The sequence below is a fragment of the Lissotriton vulgaris genome, chromosome 4_1 (assembly GCF_964263255.1).
Source record: "Lissotriton vulgaris chromosome 4_1, aLisVul1.2, whole genome shotgun sequence".
NCBI classification, from domain to species: Eukaryota; Metazoa; Chordata; class Amphibia; order Caudata; family Salamandridae; genus Lissotriton; species Lissotriton vulgaris.
Genome location: NC_141691.1, coordinates 1805817679 through 1805844010, shown reverse-complemented (window position 1 = coordinate 1805844010; position 26332 = coordinate 1805817679). Strand labels below are relative to the sequence as shown.

Sequence of the window (26332 nt, the reverse complement as noted above, 5' to 3'; positions counted from 1 at the left end):
TGATGAAAGGAAACTTTGTGACGGTTGACAAGGAGAATGTCACTGGAAAATGTCAAATAAGTATCTGGAGGAATTGACAAATATTATACCATATATAGGCAGTTTTTATTACTTTTAAGTTAAAAGGGAAAACACTTTGGAACAGCACGATATAAGTTCTTATCAGCTTACAACAAATACAAAAAATGTTACACTTCAAACCTTTATTTGGTGCTATTTGGTTCACAGGAATGCGGCTGCCATTGAGGTACGTTAGCATCACTTTTGGAATTCTATAGTCTCCAATTCCATATGACTGAACTCCGCCCCACTGGTACTCAGACTGAGCTGTCACAGAGCCGGGGTTTCCCAGAAGAGAGCCATCAAGGTCCTTCAGCAGAGCTTTCCTCTTGGCATCACAAACCATGTCCACACAGTCGGATGGATTTGCTTTTCTGCATAAAGCAAAATAAGTGACACTATTCATTAGGTTTAACAAAAATTTCAATTTTCAACTAGTTACAGGCACTTCATTTTTGGAGTAAGAATAGAGGTTGAAATTACCATAAAAAAAAGTTACTTACCATAATATTTCTCCTAGATAGATAGTTTTCCCTCTGATTCTTCACCTTATCAAAATTTCTTGGAGACTTCACACCAGTCTGGAAAAGCGTTTATCCAGTAATGATTCTCAAGAGCTGCCAGGTCTCCATATGGCTGTAGCCATGACTCCACCTCTGGAAATGACATCACTTGAGTATACGCGATGCTAATCGGCTCCCTGGCATCAGTTCCTGATACTTTCCTACTTACTTATTGAGGCGTGTGGCGAGGATCCAAGAGAATCATAGATTTAGAAAAATAAGTTCGCATTACATGAAAAAGTATTCATCATATCAGTAACCCAGTGGGGAGGGTGAAGGCTGGTAAGGAATCTGAGAGAATGTAATGTATCCACTGGAAATGCAAGGCGCCACCCCCCTTCGGGGAGTGGCGTCGTTAGTGGCAGCCAAAGGGCCGACCCAGAGGAAGGTTCACTTCCGAGTCAGCCGACCCGGAAGTGAATATTGTGCAAGGACCAATGGAATCGGGGGGCTGCGGAACGCCCCGGAAGTAGTCGTAGGGCGCGAGGCATAAAAGCCCGCGACCACCTTAGAGGCCCCCTCTTTTTGTCCGCTGACCGCCCAGGAGTCGGACGTCGCGAGAAGAAGGCATCGCGGGACCATCGTGTGGAAGTGAACAGTGAGGGTCAATCCGACTTGTGATCTAGGTTAGCGGGCCGTGCAGTGTGTTGCGTGGCTGTTGTGAAGCGGTATGCATGCATATCTTTTAAGCGTTCGAGTGATTTAAGTGAGAGAAGTGTACCGCTCCGGGAGCGAGTTGACTAGGGAACGGGTCGCAGGCATCGCGAGTCACGCGCACGCGGGAAGGTAGCTGAACGTGTGTGTGGCAGTCGCGGTGTGATTGGGATCCCTACGGAATTACGTTATTTCCGAGATTGAATGGAGCAATGGCGGAGCGCTGTGATCGGGGGTCCAGCGCGGTAATTTCAAATGCCTTTTGAGGTCTCCGCTAGTACCCGCCTTCGTAATCAGTATCGTGCGGGCAGGGGAGGTCCAGGGGAAAGCTTTTTTCTGTACGAAGGGTGACTATATACGAAAGACTGTATTCGGCATATGGGGCAACGGAGATAAGGGCAGTAATCGAGCAGTCGGGTCCCCCCCCATTTTTTTGTCATCATACCCAGGGGGGCGAGCGCATGCGCATACAGTGCAACCGGATACACCGGGAACAAGCTCAAGCCACGGCACGGCTTGCCCAAATGCATGTAATGTCAGTTAAAGGTTTTTAACGTTGTTTTCTTTAAGTGCAGGATGCCGCCAAAGAGAGCACCGAAGGGCAAAGAGCCCGCAGCCAAAAATGATGAGTACCTCGCTTTTACGGAGCTGCTGGAGTTCGCGAAAGAAAAAGGCGTGGATTGAGTGCTAAAGAACATGAGAGAAGGGGCTAAAGCAGAGGCGAATTCTCAGGAAGAAAGAGGGAGAGGCAAGAGAGCGAAGCGTACGCCAGAGAGGTTTAAAGGCCCAACAAAAGGCAAGCGGTCTAGGCCGGCAGACCCCCAATCAGCATCACCAGGTGAGGAGGAGGTGCTAGAGACAATTGACGTGAATTCGGTCCCAGATAAGGACAAGGACGGTGCGGAGGGACAGCACGTGATCTCTAAGTCTGCACAAATAGGGGGGCTCCCTGTCGCTCATGTGGGGGGGCCCTGTTCGCAGGGTATGTTACCGCCAGTAGTGGCGCAACCAGGTAGCGGAGTGTCGCAAGTTTGGGTGCAACCCGGAGGGGTCGCACAGTTACCAGGGATGCAATTATATGGTTCGCATGGGCAAGCAATTGGTAACGGCCCTATAAGCTCAATGATCCCCACCATGACTTACCCGACAAATGGGGCCCCCTTAATGATGAATGCTTACTCAAATTTAGGGTGCCCACCACAGGCCCCAATGGCTAACACCGCTGTTGATTTGTCGGGGTCTCCTAATAGCCAGATACAAGGGGGGGCTGGGAGGCAACCGACAGGTCACCCAATGCTAGCATTCAGCCCGTTAATGTTTGGTTCATCCTCGATGACCCTATCGCCATCTACGGGGATCACCTGGCACGTTCCGGCAGATATGAAAGAAAAGATACTCAGAGGTGAATAGGTGGAGGTGTTTGACCTTCTTAATGCAGGAGTAGCGGCAGGGAAGTCCAAAGGTGGGAAAGAGGGTGAATACAATCAAAAGAAGTCATGGGTTGAGTGGTCTATGAAGAATTGGATCACAGGATTTGCCATTTATGCCGCAGTTATATTGGAAAAGTATCCCGTGTTGGGTCCTCAAATGATGAGTTACATATCCCTGATACATGGTGCGGCAGCTGAGTTTCCAGGCCTGGGGTGGTTAAAATATGATAAAATGTTTAGACAGATGAAAGCAGTCCACCCAGGTATTTCATGGGACCAGCGGGAGATCAATCTATGGCACACAGTGTTTTATTCCTCACCCGCAACGTCTAAGACTAGTCCCCCTGCTCAGAGTCAGTCCTTTCGGAGTGACAAAGGAGTCGGCGATAAAAAACAGGCCTGCTGGCAGTTTAACAGAAATGAGTGTACTAGGGGGGTCTCGTGCAGGTTCAAACACTGCTGTTCGTATTGCGGGGGAACATCCCACCCAGAAATCAGATGTTTCAAGAAAACTGGAAATCCCAAAGAACAGTCCAGTCATACTACCCCAAAAGGAAAGCCACCTAAAGCATCTGACAAGGCTCCCAACTCCCATTAAACGACATGTCCTGACACACCTCCTCAGTAAGTACGACAACCTTGTCGAGGCTCAATTCCTGCTTCATGGTTTTACGTTTGGTTTCCGTATCCCGTCTTCAGCCCCCCCCTCTAATGTCCCGCCTCGCAATCAAAGCTCAGTGCTTCGGAATATGGAGGCAGCGCGAAACAAGATCATGAAGGAAGTATCCTTGGGACGGGTGGGGGCCCTTTCAAGAATCCACCTATCCCCGATTTGGTTTGCTCGCCGTTGGGATTAGTTCCTAAAAAAGAGGAGGGTAAATTCCGCCTCATTCATAATCTATCAAGCCCCCCAGGGTTATCGGTCAATGATAAGTTAGATCCAGATCTGTGCACGGTGCGCTATACCACGTTCGACACGGCCATTGAAAAATTGCAGGCACTGGGGGAGGGAGCCTTAATGGCCAAAGCTGATATTGAGTCGGCGTTTAGGTTACTTCCTGTTCACCCAGAAGATACCAGGTTGTTGGGTTTCACTTTTGATGGTAACTACTTTATAGACTTGTGCATGCCTATGGGATGTTCTATCGCCTGTGCAGTTTTTGAGACTTTCGCGAGGTTTTTAGAATGGGCTGTGGAGCAATTCCTGACCTCAGACAAATCCCATGCAGTGGTGCACTACTTGGATGATTTTTTATTCATGGGCCCTGAGTGTTCCCAGTCATGTAGGAAGGCCCTTCTGGGCTTCCAGCACTTGGCCGGGGCGCTGGGGGTGCCATTGGCGGCGGAAAAAACTGAAGGTCCAACTACATGTTTGACATTTTTGGGCATTGAAATCGATACCAGAACAGGTGTGTGCAGGTTGCCAAAGGCAAAAGTGGATGCCTTCAAGGCCGCAATTGATAGCTGCTTGGGAGCAAAGAAGGTAACTTTACACCAGTTACAAGTTCTCTTGGGCCAACTGAACTTTGCCTTGCGGGTCATACCAATGGGCAGGGCTTTCTCCAGGAGTATAGCAAGGGCAATGTCCGGGCTGCGTGCTAAGCACCACAGAGTGAGGTTATCTGCTGAGGTGAGAGAGGACTTATTGATTCGGAAGTGTTTCTTACAGGAATTCAATGGCACGGTGTTGTGGCGGTCAGCCAGCACCTCAAACGCTGACCTCGAGCTGTTCACTGATGCAGCAGGGAGTATTGGCTTCGGAGCTATTTTGGGCCCTAAGTGGTGCATGCAGCACTGGCCAGACGAATGGATAGAACGAGGTCTGACCCGTAACATTTCCTTCCTAGAGTTGTTCCCCATAGTGGTAGCGTTGCACTTGTGGGGGGATATGCTCGCAAACAGGCGCATTGTATTTTGGTCGGACAGCATGTCAGTAGTGATGGTGATCAATAACCAGAGAGCAACCTGCACTTGGGTGCTCCGTCTGTTAAAAGAGTTAGTGTTGCAATGCCTGAGCCACAATGTCCATTTCACTGCTAGACATGTCCCAGGTGTGGAGAACACAGCGGCTGATGCGTTGTCTCGTTTTAAGTTGACAGAATTCCGGGCGCATTGGCCGCAAGCAGAGAAGACAATGACAGCCTTCCCAGCGGAGCTATGGAAGTTTGGTGCCCCACTGCCTCCGAGTTGATAGCAGCATCCTTGGCCCCCAAGACTAAGTGTATGTATCAAAAGTCTTGGGATTGTTATAAGACATACTTAAGGGGAGCGGGCCTAGGGACGCCTTCGTGCCTCAGAGCGTGTTAGGTTTCATAGTACAGCAGAAAGAGAAGGGAAAATCAGTGGCATTTATGAAGAGGCAGTTGTCGGCATTGGCATTCTATGCAGGGTTACAGGGAGTCTTGGACCCAACAAAAGACCAGAGGGTAAGAAGAGCAGTGAGGGGTTGGGAGCGCTTGACACCTGGGGCAAAAGATTCCAGAAGACCCATAGATGTAGGGAAGTTGATAAAAATCTTAGAGACGTTGCTGTTCGTTTGTTTTTCCCCATACGAGACCCAATTATTCCGGGTGGCCTACGCCTTAGCCTTTTGTGGAGCATTGCGGATCTCTGAATTACTCCCAGCATCTAAAACAGATAGGGAGGGGGGCCTAAGGTGCTCAGACATAATGGAGTCAGAAGATGTCCTGAGACTCAGAGTTCGTAGATCGAAAACGGACCCTTTGGGTAAAGGGGCTTGGTTACAATTGGGTAGAGTAGAAGGGGAGCCCTTCTGTCCAGTTAATTTGATGAGAGGGTTCATGCAAGTCAGGCCTCAAGGAGCGAATGATAGATTACTGGTTCGCAAGAATGGTCTACCCCTCACCAGGTTCCAGTTTACACGGGTAGTAAAAATGACCCTGGCAAAGATCGGGGTTGATCCTACCGACTTTACATCCCATTCATTCCGAATTGGTGCAGCGACAACAGCTGCTGGCCTAGGCCTGCCCGAACAGGCGATTAAGAGATTGGGTCGCTGGAAATTAGCATGTTATGAACGTTATGTCCGCCCGCAATTAGTTTAACAGTCTGTATCATTAATTTTCCGTCCCCTTCTGCCTAGGATCATTCTCACCGTGTTTCTTAATGTTTACTATAGGTACCTCCCCTAAGAGAATCTAAATATGTTGGTGTGGCCACTCCTTCATTCGCAGGGCGGGGGTGCACTTCGAAAAGACGCTCGAAAACAGGGTGCACATGATGCAAGGATGTGATCATCATTGGGTGGGCATAGGCGGGCAGCGCCTAGTGGACGTCCCGAGGGATGTAAAGGCGGCCTTGACCAGAGGCATGCCTTATCCAGATGTATTTGTGTTGCACTGCGGTGGCAACGATATGATCCCGGCCGGAAGGAGAGGAGTGAAGGAGTTCTTGTTTTCTACTCTAGCAGCGGTCAAAAGTATTTTGCCTGAAGCTATAGTAATATGGTCCGAAGTCATCCCGAGGCTGGTATGGTCGCGGGGCGCACCCACGAAGGCAGTGAACAAATCGGTTAAAAGGTTGAACCAGTCGGTGGCAGAAATCCTACAGAAATCTAGTATTAGAACTATTCGTCACAAGTTGATACAAACGTCCAGGCCGGATTTATACGCGGAGGATGGGGTGCACCTTTCAGAGGCGGGCACTGAGATATTTATAGAAACAGTTTTAGGGGCCATCTCCGAAGCTCTCGAGCGCGGGGGGGGGGAGGTCGAGTCCGCCAGTAAGCGCCTCGCCCTGTGGCGGGGTTCCGGACAAGAATACCACGGGAACTTCTTGTCTAGTGACAGTTTTACCTCTGAACAGGTTTTCTAAATCATTCTGGACTCTGGGCTGGCGGGAGAGTTGGGGCTGACCTGCTGGTGGCCTTGGCTCTTCAGCCCTACCCCGGAGGCCGCTGGTTGCCCAAGTGGGGGCACATTATTGACCTGCGGCTCTGTTGACCGGAAGGGGGTTAACGTAAAGAGAGCAGGCGATCTGGGTTGTGGCCTGCTGGCGCAACCCTGAAGTCAAACCAAAGGCTCATTGGAGAATGGGCGGTAAATGAGTGTATATTGTATATAAGGCGAATTTTTCTTAAATACTGTGATGTAATCATTTTGCTAATAAATAAAGAAATGGTGTTCAATGAAGTAATTGACCTGTGAACTTAATTTTTAATAAACAAGCACACTGCAGAAAATCAAGCAAGACTCCCAGTTTGATGTTGAAGGGAGGCCTCTTTTGAAGCATGCAGTTGGGGGGGGGGGGAATGCATTTTGTATGCCATCTATAATGTCACATAAGTAACTTTTTCTTCTGATGGATGCATCTTCCCACAAATTCCTCACCTTTGGGTTGACTACTAAAGCAGAACCTCTTTGGGAAGTGGGATTGAATAGTGCTGTTTAGCCAAGGGAGTAAAGCAAAGTACACATCACTGAAATCCTGAGATGTGAGGAAAAAACATGCAAGGATGACCAGGTAGATGCCTGGCAGGTGTGGACACTCAGGACACCGCAGGAGAGTACTGAGGAGGCTGTCATGGTCTTTCCAGAACAGGGCATACCAGATCTTAGTACAAAGGATGACCTAATGACAAATGGTGCATACAGTCACAGCTTTTCCTATTTGCTGAAAGGGCATGCACTTTTCTTCTGGGGGGTATTATTTACTATAAATAGGTTGGAGTCCCCCATTGCATACCATTTGTTGATGGTGGCTTGATTGTCACTCTTCTTTGCTGGCTCCTAATTGGCCAGCACTGGTCAGCTTCACTTCCTCTTCTTCCGTGTGGAGAATGTACCAACTACTATTGATTTAGTTTTATCAGTGTCCTTCCACTCCTCATGCTGTGAATCGGGTGCTATTTGTTTTTTTACATTTTCCCCTCCCACCATTCACCTTTGCCTGTGTTGCTTCTTCCTCTCCTACATCCATTTTCCATGTTGCTCTATCCCCTTCCATCTTCCCCTTCCCTGTGTTGCATTTTTTACTTCCACCCCCACCTTTTGTTCCCTCCCTCTTGTTCTCTGTGCTTCCTACCCCACCTGCCATGAGACAACAAGTGATATGATGTGGCCAGTGCGTTTTTCCTAAATGTTCTTCCTTGGATCAGGCCAGGGCTTAGCCACCTTTACACTTTTTGCACTGGTTGAGGTGTGTCAGCGTTAGTCGTAAAGTGCCTACTATTTTAGCCCTGACTTCTATGCTAAAATACTTAGGACACTACGTAGGAGGCTGTTTGTGTCACATTTGCACCACACAATGTGGTACATGCGTGACGGACACCTTATGTGAGATTTTTTGAGGCAATGCAAGGCTACTTTGTGTGCCCCTGAGTGGTTTCCTAAATCTCAAGTAAAGCAACACAGAGCAAATTGATGCGCTGCCTTACTCTGCAAAAGGGGCATGGGAATTGAATGGGTGTTTCCATGCAACTCCCATGGTTTCTGAAGCATTCCCAGAGTTACCAGGATTTCTAAACCTGGGAATGCATTAAAAAGATACACCTTCCCAGGAGAGGCATACCAAGAAGGAATATCTTTATTTCTCCTTGTTACTTCCTCTTTCTATAAGTGCTGCATTCTACAGAATGTGATGAGGGGCCTCTGATTCTCCCGTATTTCACAGATATTCATTAATCTTGAACAGAAAGGGTCCTTCTTGAAGCGTTCAGGCACCCCTATGGTCTAGAGGCCTGCTTTATGCTCTTGATGATAAGCAAGCTAACATTAATTCTTGGGAAAAAATGGTGCCTTATGTATTATGCCTGCAAAGATCAAGTGCCAGAAGAAATAATATCAGTGTTAAATACTGTGCCAGAAAATATATTGCTCACCAAAGTTCCCATGCCAATGTAATCCTAATAATATGACTTTGCTCGAAACCAGAATTCTTATCAAATTGCTACAGTTATAAGCTAGGGTGCTAGTAGCATATCCAAGGATCCAACCAGTACACAAATGTTTTGGTTGTAGGACACTGCCAATAGCACCAAGGCACTGCACAAGTATGTCAGTTTTGTTGCTTAGTTATGCATGTGGTGTTGGTGCTCCTTCAGCCAGTAAAGCCCTAACTCAGTTAAACTTGTGGTGCTGTAGTTTAGTTACTGGGTGCTGAGGTCCTGCAGCTCAGTTATTATTTGATGGCTGTATCTCAGTTAGTCATGTAGATGTGCTCCTGTTGGTGCTGTAACTCAGTTACTGTATGTCTTTCTGCTGCTGCTTCATTACTCCAGTGGTGCTGCACCTCAGTTACTGTATGTCTTTCTGCTGCTGCTTCATTACTTCAGGGTTCTGCAGCTCAGTTACCGTGGGCCAGTCTGCAGCTGCTTCATTACTACAGTGGTTCAGCTGCTCAGTTAGTGTATACGGTTGTGCTGCTGATTCTTTACTCCAGTGGTGGTATGGTACTATCCAGTCTTATCTGAGGTCCTATTGCTCAACTAGGACTATGGTAGTTGTCAAACATGCAGGATGTTCTGGTTAAATATTCTGATCCTAAATCTCAGTTATGCCCGTCTTTCCCTCAAAACCACCAATGTTGCTCTTTAGGCCTGGCTGCTGCCCATTTTGCTTGAGCTGCTGTTGCATAATCATGACAGTGCATTGCTCAGTTATGTTTATTTTGCTACTCTGTTATGCGCCTATAGCTGGTTCTCCATTATTCCTATGAACCTGTTCAACTAACCCTGTGCTGCCACTTAGTGTATGTCTGTATTGCTGCACGTCCATATCCAGGTGCTGCGGGTTAGAGTTAGGTCGTTAACATTTCTTGCTAATAATCCACATGAGGTCACTGCTTAATCTCATCCTTGGTGCTGCTGCATGTGCTGCCCCTGCTTAATGCTGCTTCTGAATTATACCTGTGGTACTTCTGCTCAGTTATGCCTTTGCTGCTGCTCGGTTCAACCCATGGTTTTGCCCAGTCTTGCTTTTGCTGATTAATTATGTCAGTAGAACTGTTCAGTCATGCATGTGCTGGTGGCCAAATACGCCAATTATGTCTTGCTCTGGTGCTACTAAGTTATACCTGTGGAGCTCATTATGTCTATGATTTTGCAGTATTTGTCACACAGGTGTGATTCATTAGGTCCTGCCCTGGAGGGCTTAGACCATCCTGCAATGATAGTGTTACTGGAGGTAGGGAGAAAGGACTGACTCGAACAGTGTGTACAGAAATAGTTGGTTGCTTGGGGTTTGCAGTGAGGCACGAGTCCAGGCAGCATCATTGATTACAGGAGGGTCCCTAACAAGCCTATCAGTTTAAATGCAATTGCTGTGGTCACCTGGCAGATCAGCTTTTTGATACGCTGGCAAACAATGTTTGTGTAACGGCTTAGCATATGTGAAAGCAACTTTAATGGTCGGATGCTGTCGGACCCCGTTTGGCGGTCCACTGGGCACAGGAGCTACTATACCACAACCGTGTTGGTTGAAGTAGTTTGTCACTGGTGCTCATCCTACTATGGCTCTGCATATTGGGCTTAGTACATCCTTTAGAGGACAACCGGCCATTGGGGTCAATATTTATATATTGGCACCATCGAGACTCTGTCACAATGGGGATGGAGTATCTATACCACCAAGATAATGGTCCTTCATCTTCGCTGTGATTAAATCCCTTAGACGGCCCTGCAGAGCAAAGGTTATCAGAGGCAGATCAATAATTCCGCCCACCTGATTTAGATGGGCAGAATTAGACTTCAGATTTCACTGCCTATCACTACCAGGAAAACCTTGGCATTATCGTGCAGTGAAAACTGCTAAATGCTGCCCTTAAAATGGGAGAGGACACCCATAGCAAGGGGGGCATTGTCTTTTTTTTATTTTCCCCCCAAAAATCCAGTTTCACAATTTTCCTTTGAAAAATAAAAAAAAGAAAGCTTTTTGGTACAGGATTCCATCATGTTGACGCAACCCTGCATCAAACAGCTAAATACATTGACAGCAGCCTCGATGATGGCGGTTCCTGGCAATGCTCTATAAATGATCACCAGCAATTAAATCAGCCATAAATTATTCTTGGGGAGGGAGCTTGTGGGGGGAGAGTGGGTGAGAGTGCAGACCTCAACAGAAAACCAAAATGGTATTTCCCCCACTCCTTCTCTTTTGGGAAAAGAGAAAGTACTTTAATGACAGAGCATAACGGGACAAGGCAATGATTAAACACAGGTGTAGTCCACTCAGAATATTCTTCGAAGCATAGATGCACACAACAGTTGAGTTTGCTGTCACCACTTTTGTCAGTGCAGTTCTGATGTTGCAAAACAGGCCCATACAGCAATCCCACTCATGCAGTTGCAGCACTTGGAATAGAGGAGCCATGACTGAAAGATCAGTGCAGCTGCTCACATCACAGCACTCATTTTTAGGTAAAGCATTCAAGACCTCTTGTATATACTTTAGTATATACTTATATATTTTAGTACATACAGCCTGGCCATAAGCTTACTATTTGCTGGCTCCCTTGTCACTCTCATATTCGTTTTCCCCATTTGTTCATGGCATGCATTTGCCATGCCTCTTACTGTGTTTATCCCTCCCGAGAGCAGGGACTAAGTACAATATAAATGCACAGATCACCATTTTCACATCTGTTCAGGAACTCCTTTCTTCTTTCTTGAAAAGCAATTCACAGGATTGGTCCTGTTTTCACTTGCTTGCTCCGTTTTTGTAAACAGGTCTATACATCTTGCCATCTAGTCACATTTGCTGTGTATTCAAAGACCGAGGTCAAAAGTCAGATGCTGTTTGCCAGTGCTTATTTTCTATCTCTGATTTCAAAGTTAGAGGATTTTCTGTTGCACGTCCCCAAACCCTGCCCCCCTTTGCTGCTTGAGCCCTGTTGGTGTTGCTTGTTTTTCCTTTGTCTCTAACCAATTAGCCACACCCTGAAGTTCTCCTTTCTTGCCGCTCTCTCCTTTGAGTTAGAGCTGCTACTGGTTTTGAGCTTTCACTTCTGAGCTTATACTTTTCTTGATTTAGGACGTGTGCCTTTGTCGCTCATTTAGCTTTAAAAATATAGCTCCCCCTGCTCAGGCAAGGCTTGTCTGTCAGTTTAAATGTACATTTATAGGACCCTTAGCAGTGCAGGGACGCATACGCTTCACATCCTGCCAGCACTTTCTGGCAGGACGTGTGATCTTGTGGGTCTATGTCACAGAGGGTAACCTTTCAGAAATGAGAGGCAGTTTTGAAGTAAACAATGCATGGCATCAAGCACCGGCAGCCCAACTACTCTGGAGCGTGACAGCTCTTTGACATTTCCTGAAACACAGCCTGAGGTTTTCAGGAAAGCATCTTGAGTTTTATGGACTCTTCCTTTGAGATGTAATAAATCGCTCCATTCCCTTCCATTGATTGTTGAAAAAATTTGTAATTATAATGTGAACATAATAGCTCTGTATAACCCATGTGCTCCTTTCAACATTGTTGATAATTTACGTTTTCGTGGTAGCCTAAGAAGGTAATTTTTAGGTCTCGCCTAGTGTTGCAGTGCGAATGAGCTGCCATAGATTTGCGAGACATGCTGTATATACTATAGTGGGGGAAGCTTCATTTAAGCTCCGCCCACACTCTGCCCATCTTTTTATTGGCTTACATCCTAAATGCTGCATTCTCATTTGTTTTCTGCTTTTTAGTCCCTCCTCCTGACAGCTATGTCCTCATTTGTGTCCTTCAATGGCTATCAGCCCCTTTACTTGAAAAACTATTTTGTTCCCCTGCCTCCCCGTTCCCTCCTGCACTCTGTGACTTCTCAGCCCCAAGCCCACCCCCACCCCCGCACACCCCCACTCACGTTTGTGCCATCTCACCCCCTCACTCCCGTTTCAGATGCAATAGGTCTCGAGTAAATACGAGTCCTATTGCATTGCAAATGCTTGTTTAAATTGTGAGCACTAGCACTATTTTCTCCCTGTATGCCTTCCACATCTCCTCCCACCCCTCGCAGCTTCTTTTCTTAGTACTCTGGTCAGGCATTCACGTATACGCATTTCCTGTTGTTGCGAGAAGTATTGTGTATAACTCTAGAAACCAGATGCTTTGTAATAGAAGTTGCACGATTAGGGCACAACATAGGCTATTACACGAGATACTTATCTGTGATATGCCTGCCATCAGGGTCGGATTGGGATCACAATTCGGGCACTGACGAAAAAAGTGGCCCACATTCAAGAGGCGTGGCCCATATTTAAGGGGCGATGCCCACATTCAAGGGGCGTGCCCTTTCATGAAACACCATTTGCACAGACAAGGAATAAAGTGGGAGGATACTGTTCTTGCACATGACACAGGGCCAAGGTGACAATGGCCTACATGCTGAGCAACTAAAAAAAATAGCAAGGCCCCTTTTTGTCACAAAATTATTCCAGCCCTCCAGCACAGGAGCACCGGAAAAGCAGCAAAGCCCCTGCTATTACTAACCTACTCAGCCCTCCCCAGATCTTCAGCTCAGGAGCACATGAACAGAGGTAAGGCCCCTGCAATTAGTAAATTAATCAACCCTCCAGGCCTTGGGAAAATGTCCTGGCAGGGGAGCACAAAACACAGCTTTCTGGGTCATCCAAGGTAGCCAGGTAGCCAGGGGGAAGGCTGAGGTGAAGCTGGTGCACGGGAAGTGCCTTCCCAGTGTGTTCTGGCAGTTTGAGTATTTACCATTTACTGTAGTATTACCCTTGTACCTGTGTATGGTACCCTTTTGTAACTTGCACAAGTCACTTTTCTCTTGTAACACACTGTTTGCTACCTCTCACTTTTGTTTGCTTTAGATACTTGCACAAGTGCCGCCATTGCCTACGTAACGTTTGTTCTTGTGCTGGAGTGTCTGCCATTAATTGCAGTATTTTAAGTCTCCTTGTATTTTGTACGCTTTTGTAACCTGCACACATGCCACTTTTTCCTCCTGTAATGTATCGTTTGCTCCTCTTGTATTTTGGTTGCTCACTATTGTCACTTTTGATTCATGTAACTTAACGTTTGTTTTGTAATTTGTCCACTTATAATTTTCTCCTCATGTATTATTGCTGTTCCTAGTGTGAAGCGCTCTGACACCTTCGGGTAAAGTCAGCGCTATATAAAATCGCATAAATAAATAAATATAACAAAAAAAAATTCCAAACGTCACCAGGCCCCCACAGCAAGACCCAGTAACACCGTTTATGGGCTGCATGGGCGCCAGGGGGCCGAGGTGCAAATGGCTCAAAGGCCTGAGAAACACCTGGCCCCCAGGGAGGCCGAATTTTGCAAACAATCGCCCCTCCCCAGCCCAGCCTCAGCTTGATTGCTTGGCAGGGTAGGGGTGAAGGGAGCCCACAGCTGACAATCGCTGTCTGGCCGCACAGCGAGGCTGCAGTCTCTGTCTCCGTGCACTCTGTGGGCCGGTTTTTTTTCTCCCCTTTCCTAGTCCACTCTCTGTGGACTGGAACAGGGGAGAAAAAAAACGGCCCAAAGAGGCACCAGCTCTTCGGCCCATTCCCGAATGCCCCCTTGCCAATCCGCCCCTGCCTGCCATACACTTCATTATTGTGCCCCTGCTGCAGCGGCACAGGATGTGACAGGCGCACCCTCAGGCACACGGTGTGCCTGCTTGCATTGCCAGGTTTGGATAGCACTTCTCTGTCCCAGTAAACCGAGCCTTTCACCAAAGGTGTAACCCACTATCTCCCACCGACCTTAACAAAACTCACGTGTATATTACAGGGGGGTAGGGCAGCAAATCAGGGGAACCAAGGGTCCGGCCTTGCCCGAAGAGACAAAGCATAAGCCACCTATGGTAAACATTAGTTTGTAGTGCGCGCAACAAGCGGCTTTTAAAATATGATGAATACGGTAATTACAAAAACGTGTATTTCTTCAATATTCGTGATTTAGTTACGTGTACCAGACGGTATCACTGCACAGAGTGCCATGTATTAAAAACAAATGTTTTCTAAACATAAGTGCGGAAGAATTTATTATCATATCCCATTGCACTATGACGTTTCAAGAGTTACACGACTTTGGTTCGTTATTGTCACGTGCGCGGTGTATAGTGTTGATATTATTCGATTTGGAGCTTCATCAATTAATACTTCAATGTTTAAATTGTTTAGGACTGTTCAGAGATTTAGCTGCCAAGGGAAATGATGCACAAAAAAGTAAAGTAATGTGCCCAGGGTCACGGAAGTGTTGGAGCTAGGATGTGAGACGAGGTTCTCTGGTTACACATAGTGGCATGCAGCCAAAGGGTCATAATATCCTTCAGTCTTCTGTTCAAAACCAAAGGTCATATCTTTGTATTTAATTAACTCAGGAGATAAATTATAACATGTTAGATAAATAAGCATATCCTATGTTAGATCAATCTGACTCTATATGAAGAAGCGAAGGCAAAACACAAAAGTCTATTTTTATTTAAATACCGTCCTATTGATTTGCAAATCAATAGAAAGGGGCTTGTCGTCGTCAAGGGACCCTATCACCCTTGTGCTATTGTCTACAGAGTAAATCCGAGAGTAATGTTTGAGTAAATTCCCGGTAGCGTTAAAACATTGGGCTTCCAGAAAAGAATTGGTAAGGCATAGACCGCACATTCAGGGTTTTGGAAAACACAGTGTGGATTGTCCATAACATTCACTGGTTTACTGTTACCAGCTGCTGTTATTTTTGTGATGTGCCATGGCCTGCTGTCAGTTAGTGCCCCTCCTACGTGACACACCTGCACTTTTTACTTAGAAATCGTGAGAAAAATCTTGTTTTGTGATGTTAGATGTTTGAATCCATTGATATCCATTCATTTGTTGTTGTATTGATAACTCTGGTATTCTTTGGTGTAGCTGTGCAAAATAGCTGTACATGAAGTATATAACACACGGGTAAAGATAAGTTAAAAACGTATTAAGTAAGTATTAATATTTTTGTATGGAACAACTTTTACTTCCTGGAACAATTATCTGATTATTTGAAAAAGAAATAGCATTGGCTGCATCAAACTTCTAAGGAAAAAGGCACACATTCACTTATTTGTACATTGTGTATGTAACCTCCGGCATCATGCAGCTAAATGCCTCTCTAGCCTAATTTTCTCAGGGAGAGGGAGAGGTAAAGGAGAATTATGCTGACTCATGTCCAAAGAGGAAACAAGGGGTCATATTTGACATAGTTTCACGCACTGCAACACAGCAAGACACCTTGCTGCATTGTGCTGCATGAAGGGGAAAGGACAGGAATGTGCCATATCTATCAATTTATGGTGAATTCCTACTCTCCGCCTGCTCTGGTGTACAAAATGCTGCCTAGTGCCAGCTCTGGTACCATTGCACCTAGGTGCAAGGGTGCCTGTTACAGCAATCTTCGGAGTCTTTTTCCCCTTTGAATGCAGCACATGTAGGAAAAGGAAAAAACACAAGGAGAACTAAAGATCTTTCTCCTTGTTACACCTCTGCTGGGAAGGTTCAGCATTGTGACGCATTCCAGGTCTCCAAATATTGGTAAATCTGGGAATGCTTCCGAATCCATGTGGGAAATGTTGGTTTTGACTTTAGAAACCTGCTCCAACCAGGGTGCCTTGCAGCACTTGAATATGTAATATTGCACAGGTTGTGAGATAAGTCTCAGCCATGCATACTTACTTTCTGGTTTTTGTTTGTAAAGGTCATACTTTGGATTGTTTCGTTATAGTGTTGCAAAAAGTAACATTTGCAATGTTTTCTGTAAAAGAAAGGATGGTTCTCCATTTTCATGTTGGCGTTGAGTTCTGTAGTTTGGCTGACTGGATGGAGAAGAAACACCTACCAGTTTGCCACATTCCTGAATGCAAGTTCGGTCATGAGACGAGTTATTGACCGCATTGATCTCACTTTATGGTGGATGTGGCATTTTTGTTGAAGGGAGAGTATTGCTTGATGTGCTATCCTCATTGCTTTAAATGGGATTCTTCTGGTCACTGTGAGCCGGTGTAGGGAACTCAGAGCAGGTGTGAAATGAATCTTCCTTGTCAAAATGAGCAGTTGTCTACCAGCTGCATTTTTTATGTGGATAAACTCCACAGCATAGGGCACATTTCTAAGTCCACACAGACCATCCGGCCTTTTAGAAGAATTGAATGTTATTTTCATTTTTTTGTATTGCAGTGAAGGGCTGCTGCTGCTCCTGCAATGCATGTTTATATTTTGGGCTTTGTGAGCTTGTTTTTGCACTGACTGCGTGAGATGTTATGTACACTTTGCTAGACTTCAGTCAGGGTGCACCGCAAGCTAGGTTTCTGTTTTGCAGCAGTAGCGTAACAACACATCTAGATTCCTCCGTACACTTGTCCATGTTTGATATCTCTGGATCGTTTCTCCTGAGCAGATTGAAATATTCTGAAATGTCCCACTGGACTCCATTTTTGAGAAGCTGCCTGAAGGTGTATTAAGTTGAGATACTGTGGTAATTTTTTCACAGAATACCTTAGATCTGGTAGAGACCTGTTTATCTACTTGCCATACTCATTGTTTCCCATAAAATAGTTATGAAATACTCAAATATACATACAGTGTTTTTCACTCAGCCCCCGTACTCCACTGGTCCGTGCAGATGGTATTCACATTTGGCTTACACCTACCACCACGTGTAGCATGTGATAATATGTGAGTAACCTTCAGCCATCGCCTCCTTCTACTCTGAGTAGTGGCTGATCCTTTACCCTCCGCTCTGTACTGTGGTAATTCTGTATCTAGCCCAGACCTAAAATGAGAATGCTGAACAAGGACAACACCAAAATAAGGACATACCATCCTCTCCAGGAGTAGAGGCTTGAGTACAATGCAGAATCCAACTAGGATTGATTCATATTCAAGTGTGGGGTATGTTTAAAGAAAGAGTGTTTAGAGATGGATTTAAAATTGTGTCTCAAGGTGAGCTAAGGATACTTTGATTATGTCTCTCGGACACAACGTTAACAAGCATTTGCAAAACCACTCAGTCTCTACTCTAAAATGCAGAGCAATTAGCTTTGTTTATGCTTGCTTTCCAGTTCCACACATGTACATGTGCCAAGAAGACCAAGGAACTAATGGGAACAGATGCAGTCTAGTGGGGAGTGCCATGCCAAAAGGTCTCCTCAGGTACGAAGTGGAAAGATATGTCATCTATTCATAACAATATGAGACCGAAATGCAATGGGCCTACATTCACCATAAGAAATGTTTCCAGAGCCAGGTATATAAGATAACAGTGCAGATACCAAAAGGTTATGTGACTGTGACATCAATATAATGATGTAACCTTGCCAAGGGCAGCCAACGCACACAATGTAATGATATACACATTTTCGTATGACCACATGGTGCCTCCAGATGCCATTTACAACCAATGTGGTAGTCCATCTATTCTCACACACATAAGATTGTTGCCATAGTGACCGCTATAGCTTTCAGATTAAGTTTTTTTTAATAACGTAACTTAAACACATTGGCAGTGCCAATAGCTCTGGCTAAACACGTACAAGGTCCCAAAAGCGAGGCCGATTGCATTGCAAATGCTTGTTTAAAAAGTATGCTTCCAATGTTGCCTTGTACAGAAGCCGTCTAACGTTGGAAATGTTTTTTTTTCCGTTTTGCTTTTTTTTTTTAAAATTCAAACCAACATGTAACTAATTATTTAATTTCGTGGGATTCTATTTGCAAGGACAGGTGCTTTAGATATGAATTTAGATATGATGCGCCACCTAGTGGAGCATTATTGCACATCTTATTATTTTATAAAGCGAGGTGAATGCGCTGTTGAAAAATCGCCCTTTCAGATCTTTGTTTGTTATGCTTCCAATGCTATCTTCTTTAAAACCAAAGTCAAATTTACTAAGATGAGAATTCAAACGGAAGGCTGGTATTACATCTTCCAAAGTATCCAAAGCCGTCTCTATAAATGATATGAAGTCCCACAAAATAATAATTTCCCTGCTCAGAATAGGGTCTTTATATTTGCTGTGGGACCCTACCTGATATTAAAATAAGAGACCTGCCAGTTGAACAGAGACAGTATTTTACCACGTTTGTTAATCGGTGGACACTCGGGCTTTTCTTTCCTGTTGATTAATGCAGCCATCCAGGTTTGGTGCTTTTCTCCTGCACCTGTATTTGCTTTCAACGTTTGCCCTTTACATCGCCATTTCCTTTTTATAAAAAATTCAAGCAATAGTCAATTCTTTCAATATTTGTTTGGAAACTATGGGGCATATTAACAAGAGAGGGAGATAAAATTATCGCAGCTTTAGCGTCCGTTTTCGTCCGAAAAGCGGCGATAATTTTATCGCAATATTAGCAAGGACACGCTAGCACGTGTTTCCGTGATTTAGCACCCGCTTTTCATCGCATCGTTAATGAGATGCAAAGTAGGCGTACCTCAATAGATTACATGGGAAAATATCACAAAGGCAGCTTCGTGATATTTACAACAATGCCCCGGCCGGCGTAGCGATAAACAAAATCGTGCAAACCGGGTATTAACACTGGATTTTAACGTCTGCTAAAATCCAGTGTAGGCATACTTTGCATGGGAGGTGGAATGTGGGGTTACGACCACAGGGTTGTATCAGCAAGGTCATCGCTGTTTTGCAGGGAACATGGCTGGTTTTCCAGCGATGTTGGGACATTTCCCTTCTATCGCTGGAATTTTCATTGCCAATGCGCTAAGCATTGTAAATACAGCGCTTGCTTGGTGATGAATTCCAGCGATAGCCGGCGATAGGGAAACTCGTGTTAGGCTGGGCTAGCAATATTTATCACTGCCGCTTGTTAATAAGCACCTTGATTTTTTAACCAGTGTGTCTCGAAGAAGGAACATTCCACACAGAGGTGACCCTAAAGGTGTTGACTTCTATTATTTGTCATAGAATGATTCAAATAGTCACTCCTCATCCTTTCTAGGTCGATATTAAGTACCATACACCTTTTTCATTCAGGTCCAGGAACCCAGAGGTAAATGTACATTTTCGCAACTATACCTTAAGTATGCCAGTGCTACCGTATTTTGTTTCAGTTTGGATGCCAGTAATGTGAGTAATACGATTTTTTTTCGGTGTAGATGACATGTCAGAGACACATCCTCGTATGGCCAGAAGATACCCTATCATTTTAAAATTCAACACAGGATACAAGCACCCCATAAACCCATGAAGATTTGGCTTATGATTCAAAACATTGCCATCTTTGCTTAAGTTGACATTTTTTCTTTTATTTCAATAGCAAAACGAAACCGATCTTATTTTCAGCTGTTTTTTTGGGGTTTTGTTTTAAACCCACAATGGTCCAAGATAGTAAAAATTGGTACCTGAGATTTTGGAGAAGACATGCTGGCTACAGTGTACAAGAAGAATATGTGAACATTGATAAACCTTTAGACTGCTTGGGACACCGCCGTGCAGCATGTTTTAGAGCACTATAAGTTTTTTTAAGCACTATAAGTTTTTATGGATTAGTCTCTATGCAACTATAGCTCTTACTATTCCTATTCTGTTGTTTGCAAAGCTGAGTTGGCTGACTTTTTATGAAGTCAAGTCATAATGGGTAACCTAGATTTTACTGTTCTTCAAAAACAAGGCAGTAAGCAAAAGTCTTAAATATCATTGTTGCTTTAATAATTTTTGGGAAACACCTTAGAGATTGGGATTGTCACACAATTACAGGTCTGTAGCACAGCATAGCCGCATGGCCTACTACTGATCACTGTGCACATCTAGGTGTAGAAACAGTGACGTTGTAACTTACTGGATCATGACGACTGGCCCTGGTTCAGAATGATTTTGCTGTGACTTAGTAGTAGATTAGCTATGACTTATTGTTGACTAAGCCAGGAGTACTCTTGACTTGCCCCAGTAGTATAGGTGTAAGTTGGGGAGAGGATGTAGCCCTAAGGCTAGAGCGGTCGACCTCAAAGCTGGGGAACCAGGTTCGAATCTTGGCAACGATGCTCAACATCCTGTGATTCTGGGCAAATCACTTAATCTCCCCTTGCCCAACAAAAATGAATGTATGCAACTGTAACGAAATTGGTGCTCATATAAAGCGCTCTGATGCCTGATATTTTTGGGTCTAGTTCGCGCTGTATAAAATAAAAATAAAACGTTGCAAAAAAAAAAATCACGTATACTAAGCAACATCTTTATGTATTGGGTCCATTTAGTAGCTGAACTCTCAATGGAAAAATAGATCCAGCCGTGTATGTCGTGTTTTTGGTCTGATATTGTCATTGAGTTCTGTTCATAGTTGCCGGTCATCATAGCTTTGTAATATTCCATAGGTGCCAAGATTGTGTATGTTTTATATCGGTGGCTAATTTAGTGAAGTACCTAATTTAGTGAAGTAGTATCTCCATCGGGTAAAAGCAGTGTCCAATCTTGAAATTGAATATTTCCAACTAAGCACTGGGAATATCAGTAACCATTGGAATTCTGTACCGCCCTGCACTTTGGCCAAGCTAAGTCTTTTATAGCTGATGTGCCCACTCTTATAATTTGTTTATTAACACTAGGACAATACTTTCCATAATGATTGCAGATTCAATGTGTGCAGTTAGATGGACAAGACTGCCAACCAGGGCCCTTTTAAAGACATTTCGAGTTCAGGAACATAAGCAAAACTCTTTGATTGCTTTACATGTGCTTGTCATTCAAGTTTGTAAAGCAGGAGGTCATGTATGAACCATAAAGATAGTACTCCTAAAACATAATAGAGCTAGTGCTGCTGAAACTGTTGATTGTGGTGCACAGGATCTACGCCCAGGCAATTTCAAGTGTCTTCTACTAGCTTAGTCTCAAACTCAAAGGTTTCCCTGATCAGGTCATGCTTTTGCATAAAAGCTGATCTGTGAATTTCTGGTGTTGTCTACTGAGGCTGCCACTTTGATATACAAAGACAATGCTTTCTCACCTATTTCAAATCATATCAAAATGGAATTTGGAAAGCGCGGCTAAACACTTGTGAGGGTATCCAGGCGCTGATTCAGTATACGGTTAAATTGGTACTATATACACATACAACCCCTTGACAAAAACACTTCCCTTGAATTGAGCTTGAAATTAACAAATACTTAAGGTGCATGATAACTCCTCATTTGTTGTTCTAAGGGAAATCAATTTTCCAGTGGGAGATTGTATTGCCTTACAATTCAAGGGTGAAAATTTCGTTTGACTTTCTAGCCATCAGTCATGCGCCCTTGATTCGAAATTAGATGCAGTCTAATAGCGCATACTCATTGTTTTTATTTCTTCGACCTCTGCATCTGGAGGTAGCCCAGAAGGTGCTTCCATTCCTGAGTCCCACATATTATCAAACCGTGGTGGCCCTTCAATGATTATATACCACTCAACATTGTAGCACTTTCCTGTAGTTACTTTTGTTTGTAGTGGAGATGAACAGTGCCAAGCAGCCTGCTACTTCCTCCTAACCTAGCACACTGGCTGAGTGCGGAAAAATAGAAGGAAAAAACTTTTTAGATTGAGCTTACTACACAGCGCAGTGATGTATAGTGTGCCTTACTAAAAATATAGAAGGGCTTGGAAGCCTACCCGTTGCTTGTCATTTGTTGACTTTCTAGTCACTCATTTATCTGCTTCTTATACGTGTCCCAAAGTGTCAGTCTTGTGTTTTACCCTCCTGTGGTGCTATCCTGGTTTACTGTCTCTTTAATTGGCTGTAATCTCTGCTTTCACTGTTTGTATTACAAGCACTGTTCTTTTCTTCTATTAGGTACTTCATGAGTGTTTTCAAGCTCCCTCCCTCGTGTACTTGTCTCCCCCGGCACTCTGTGTTGATGTCTGTTGCCATAATGCTTCTCCCCGTTCCCTTAGTGTTGTTTTCTCCTCACCTCCATTCTTCTTCTCCCTAATTTATTATTAAGCTCCCCACCCACACACTTGTATTTCTTTACCCCATTCCCGTGGTTGCTTTTTTACCTCTCCCATCCTCCAATGTGCTGCGTTGGTATCCCTCACCCTCCCTTATATTGCTATAGGCACCCCGTGTGTGATTCTGTATGTTCCTTCCTCTTCTGCTCTTCTGTGCTGCTTCTGTCACCCTCCCACCCCCCTCCCCCCCACCCAACTATTTCCCCGAACCCTGCGAATGCTTGTTCTCAACTATGGTCCTCTATTTGTGCTCTGGTGTCTGAACAGTCCAAAGTGTGAGTGTTCTTGTGCCAGCATTACGTTCAGTAGATGCCATTGTGAACGCAATGTTAATTGTCATCATACCTTCCTTGCTGTCCTGGGTACATGTGGCATTCCTATTGATTTAATACACTTGCCTGCCACTTCACAGGTTGCACAAGAGATAAACCAGAAATTACTTTTTCATAAACTTTAGAAAAAGTAAGCATTTTAAAGCACAAAATGAATAACATATTTGTGATAACAGAATAACAATGTGGAGCAGCTGACATTACTGGAAAGATATGTTGTGTTGAGTTCTAATTAATATAGCCCAAAAACTGCAAGTCTTTTTAGTACAATTTTAATGAAATATATTGACACCAATTTTGAGTGTGCCACAAGCTCATTGCGTGCTCCAGGCTTTCTCCGGAAGGTAGCTGATGAATATGAGACAATTTTCATTGAATTATTTTAGGTTTTGTGATTCATGGAGTAGTCTGAATAATTCCTTAAGTACTCCATGGCACACTATGCATTGAAAAGAACGCCTTTAGACTCCATCTTGGCACAGCACATTGTATACCCTGGTTTAATAACTACTATTAATCACAATGGAAAATTACAGTAAGCATGATGACACTACAAAGAATACGACAAATTCATCCCTCGTTTACTTGCACATTTCAAAAAGAAGCTGCAAAAATAATCAAGTAACATGCATTGTATCACTCCTGCTATTGATTAATAGAGGTTTGTTTTCATTGCAGCACCGACTGGTGCAGTTTTGAAGGCATTTTTTGAATGACATTATTTTTATTCAATATTTATATTCCTTTAGGTTTCAGAATTGCCCTATCTGGTCACGAACTGCATTTCCAGTGTACATTAAATAGAACGAAAGCTCAACCTTGGGTGTATGTGGCCATTTACCAGTGGCCTGTGAAGTAATAGTAAATGTTGTAGTACCCAGCGTAATGAGCTGCATGGCTAAATGCTAAATAGGTTCCAAATGCGAGACCTATTGGCTATGCCAATGCTTGTTAGCAGTAGCCGCTTCTCGAGGTTGGGTTCAGATGTGAACGTCTTCAGCAGTCACAACTTCCTGGCCCATCAAGGCTTGGACCTAAGTAGTGACAGTAAATTAAGACAATGCCAGCGGTAGCACCAGTCTCTTGGTCACACAGCAAGCTGCGAATTACATACAATACTTGGCAAATTCAAGTCTTGGTGCAGTTTATGGCAAGAACTGCTGAGGAACACTGAGGCAACCATCCACATGTTTTTACTTTCTCTTGTTTTTCCCCACAATGCAAGCATGCTGAACTTCTCCTCCAGAACACTTTCATCCTGCAATACCAGGCAACCTATGAATTGATGAATGGGTGAGTGAATGAGCGAATGATTCCTCTAAAGCGCACAGCTACTCAGAAGAGTGTTCTGGTGCTTTTTAAGCACTGAAAAGGGAATAGAGAAGAGGATCGCCGGGATCCTAACTTCACTGAAGTCTGAACAAAAGTGTTTAAAGCTTCTTTTTAAATTTGACTTCCTCCATGATGGATCTAAACAATTGAGGCAGCTGATTCCGCATACCTGCAACTTTAACCGCGAATGAAGACCCTCCCTCTGTTGTCTTTGAGAACTGGGAACTTCAATAAATCTGGCATTGCTAGAACGCAGGGACCTCCCTGGGCTGTAGTCCTTAGTCCATTCATTAGTACATAAGTCCCCTGTTGTGAAGGGCTGTGTGGGTTAGAGTCATGGAGACGATCCAAAACCAACATTTCACCACTGCTGACACCTGTGCCCCAATGATAGTTGATTCAGAAAAGGGGGTGGTGATGAACAGAGCGTCTGAATTAAGCAGACCACTCTTACCCAGTCCAAAGATCAGGGCTTGATCCATCACCGTTTTTTAGCTCACTGCACCATCCCAGCTCAGAACTTGGCTATATGCAAATTAGTCTGACCCTGGCCCAGTGCATCATGGGAACAGGGCAGACCAAACTACCAAGCCAATTCTTATACTGGGAAGGAAACAAGCTACCGGGGACCGGTTTCTGGCATTTCAGCCGTCTTCGGCCCAGCTTGCTTGAATCCTGATGGTGCAATGAGCTAGGGACTCACATCTGAGTATACCCTTCCACGCTTATGGTGGACAAAAATGATTCAGAAAAGGGGGTGGTGATGAACAGAGCGTCTGAATTAAGCAGACCACTCTTACCCAGTCCAAAGATCAGGGCTTGATCCATCACCGTTTTTTAGCTCACTGCACCATCCCAGCTAAGAACTTGGCTATATGCAAATTAGTCTGACCCTGGCCCAGTGCATCATGGGAACAGGGCAGACCAAACTACCAAGCCAATTCTTATACTGGGAAGGAAACAAGCTACCGGGGACCGGTTTCTGGCATTTCAGCCGTCTTCGGCCCGGCTTGCTTGAATCCTGATGGTGCAATGAGCTAGGGACTCACATCTGAGTATACCCTTCCACGCTTATGGTGGACAAAAATGATTCAGAAAAGGGGGTGGTGATGAACAGAGCGTCTGAATTAAGCAGACCACTCTTACCCAGTCCAAAGATCAGGGCTTGATCCATCACCGTTTTTTAGCTCACTGCACCATCCCAGCTCAGAACTTGGCTATATGCAAATTAGTCTGACCCTGGCCCAGTGCATTATGGGAACAGGGCAGACCAAACTACCAAGCCAATTCTTATACTGGGAAGGAAACAAGCTACCGGGGACCGGTTTCTGGCATTTCGGCCGTCTTCGGCCCGGCTTGCTTGAATCCTGATGGTGCAATGAGCTAGGGACTCACATCTGAGTATACCCTTCCACGCTTATGGTGGACAAAAATGTTTCAGAAAAGGGGGTGGTGATGAACAGAGCGTCTGAATTAAGCAGACCACTCTTACCCAGTCCAAAGATCAGGGCTTGATCCATCACCGTTTTTTAGCTCACTGCACCATCCCAGCTCAGAACTTGGCTACATTAAATAGAACGAAAGCTCAACCTTGGGTGTATGTGGCCATTTACCAGTGGCCTGTGAAGTAATAGTAATTGTTGTAGTACCCAGCGTAATGAGCTGCATGGCTAAATGCTAAATAGGTTCCAAATGCGAGACCTATTGGCTATGCCAATGCTTGTTAGCAGTAGCCGCTTCTCGAGGTTGGGTTCAGATGTGAACGTCTTCAGCAGTCACAACTTCCTGGCCCATCAAGGCTTGGACCTAAGTAGTGACAGTAAATTAAGACAATGCCAGCGGTAGCACCAGTCTCTTGGTCACACAGCAAGCTGCGAATTACATACAATACTTGGCAAATTCAAGTCTTGGTGCAGTTTATGGCAAGAACTGCTGAGGAACACTGAGGCAACCATCCACATGTTTTTACTTTCTCTTGTTTTTCCCCACAATGCAAGCATGCTGAACTTCTCCTCCAGAACACTTTCATCCTGCAATACCAGGCAACCTATGAATTGATGAATGGGTGAGTGAATGAGCGAATGATTCCTCTAAA

General features: G+C 44.6%; 1 protein-coding gene across 1 annotated transcript in view; it reads right to left on the bottom strand.

The window, feature by feature from the left end:
- Nucleotides 1–26332, bottom strand: part of LOC147724582 (fibrocystin-L-like) — a 2246326-nt gene that overhangs the window by 169625 nt on the left and 2050369 nt on the right. The window contains exon 75 of the mRNA XM_086918063.1: nt 202–434. Within this exon, the coding sequence (XP_086774189.1) occupies nt 202–434 (233 nt within the window). The remainder of the gene's footprint in view (nt 1–201; nt 435–26332) is intronic.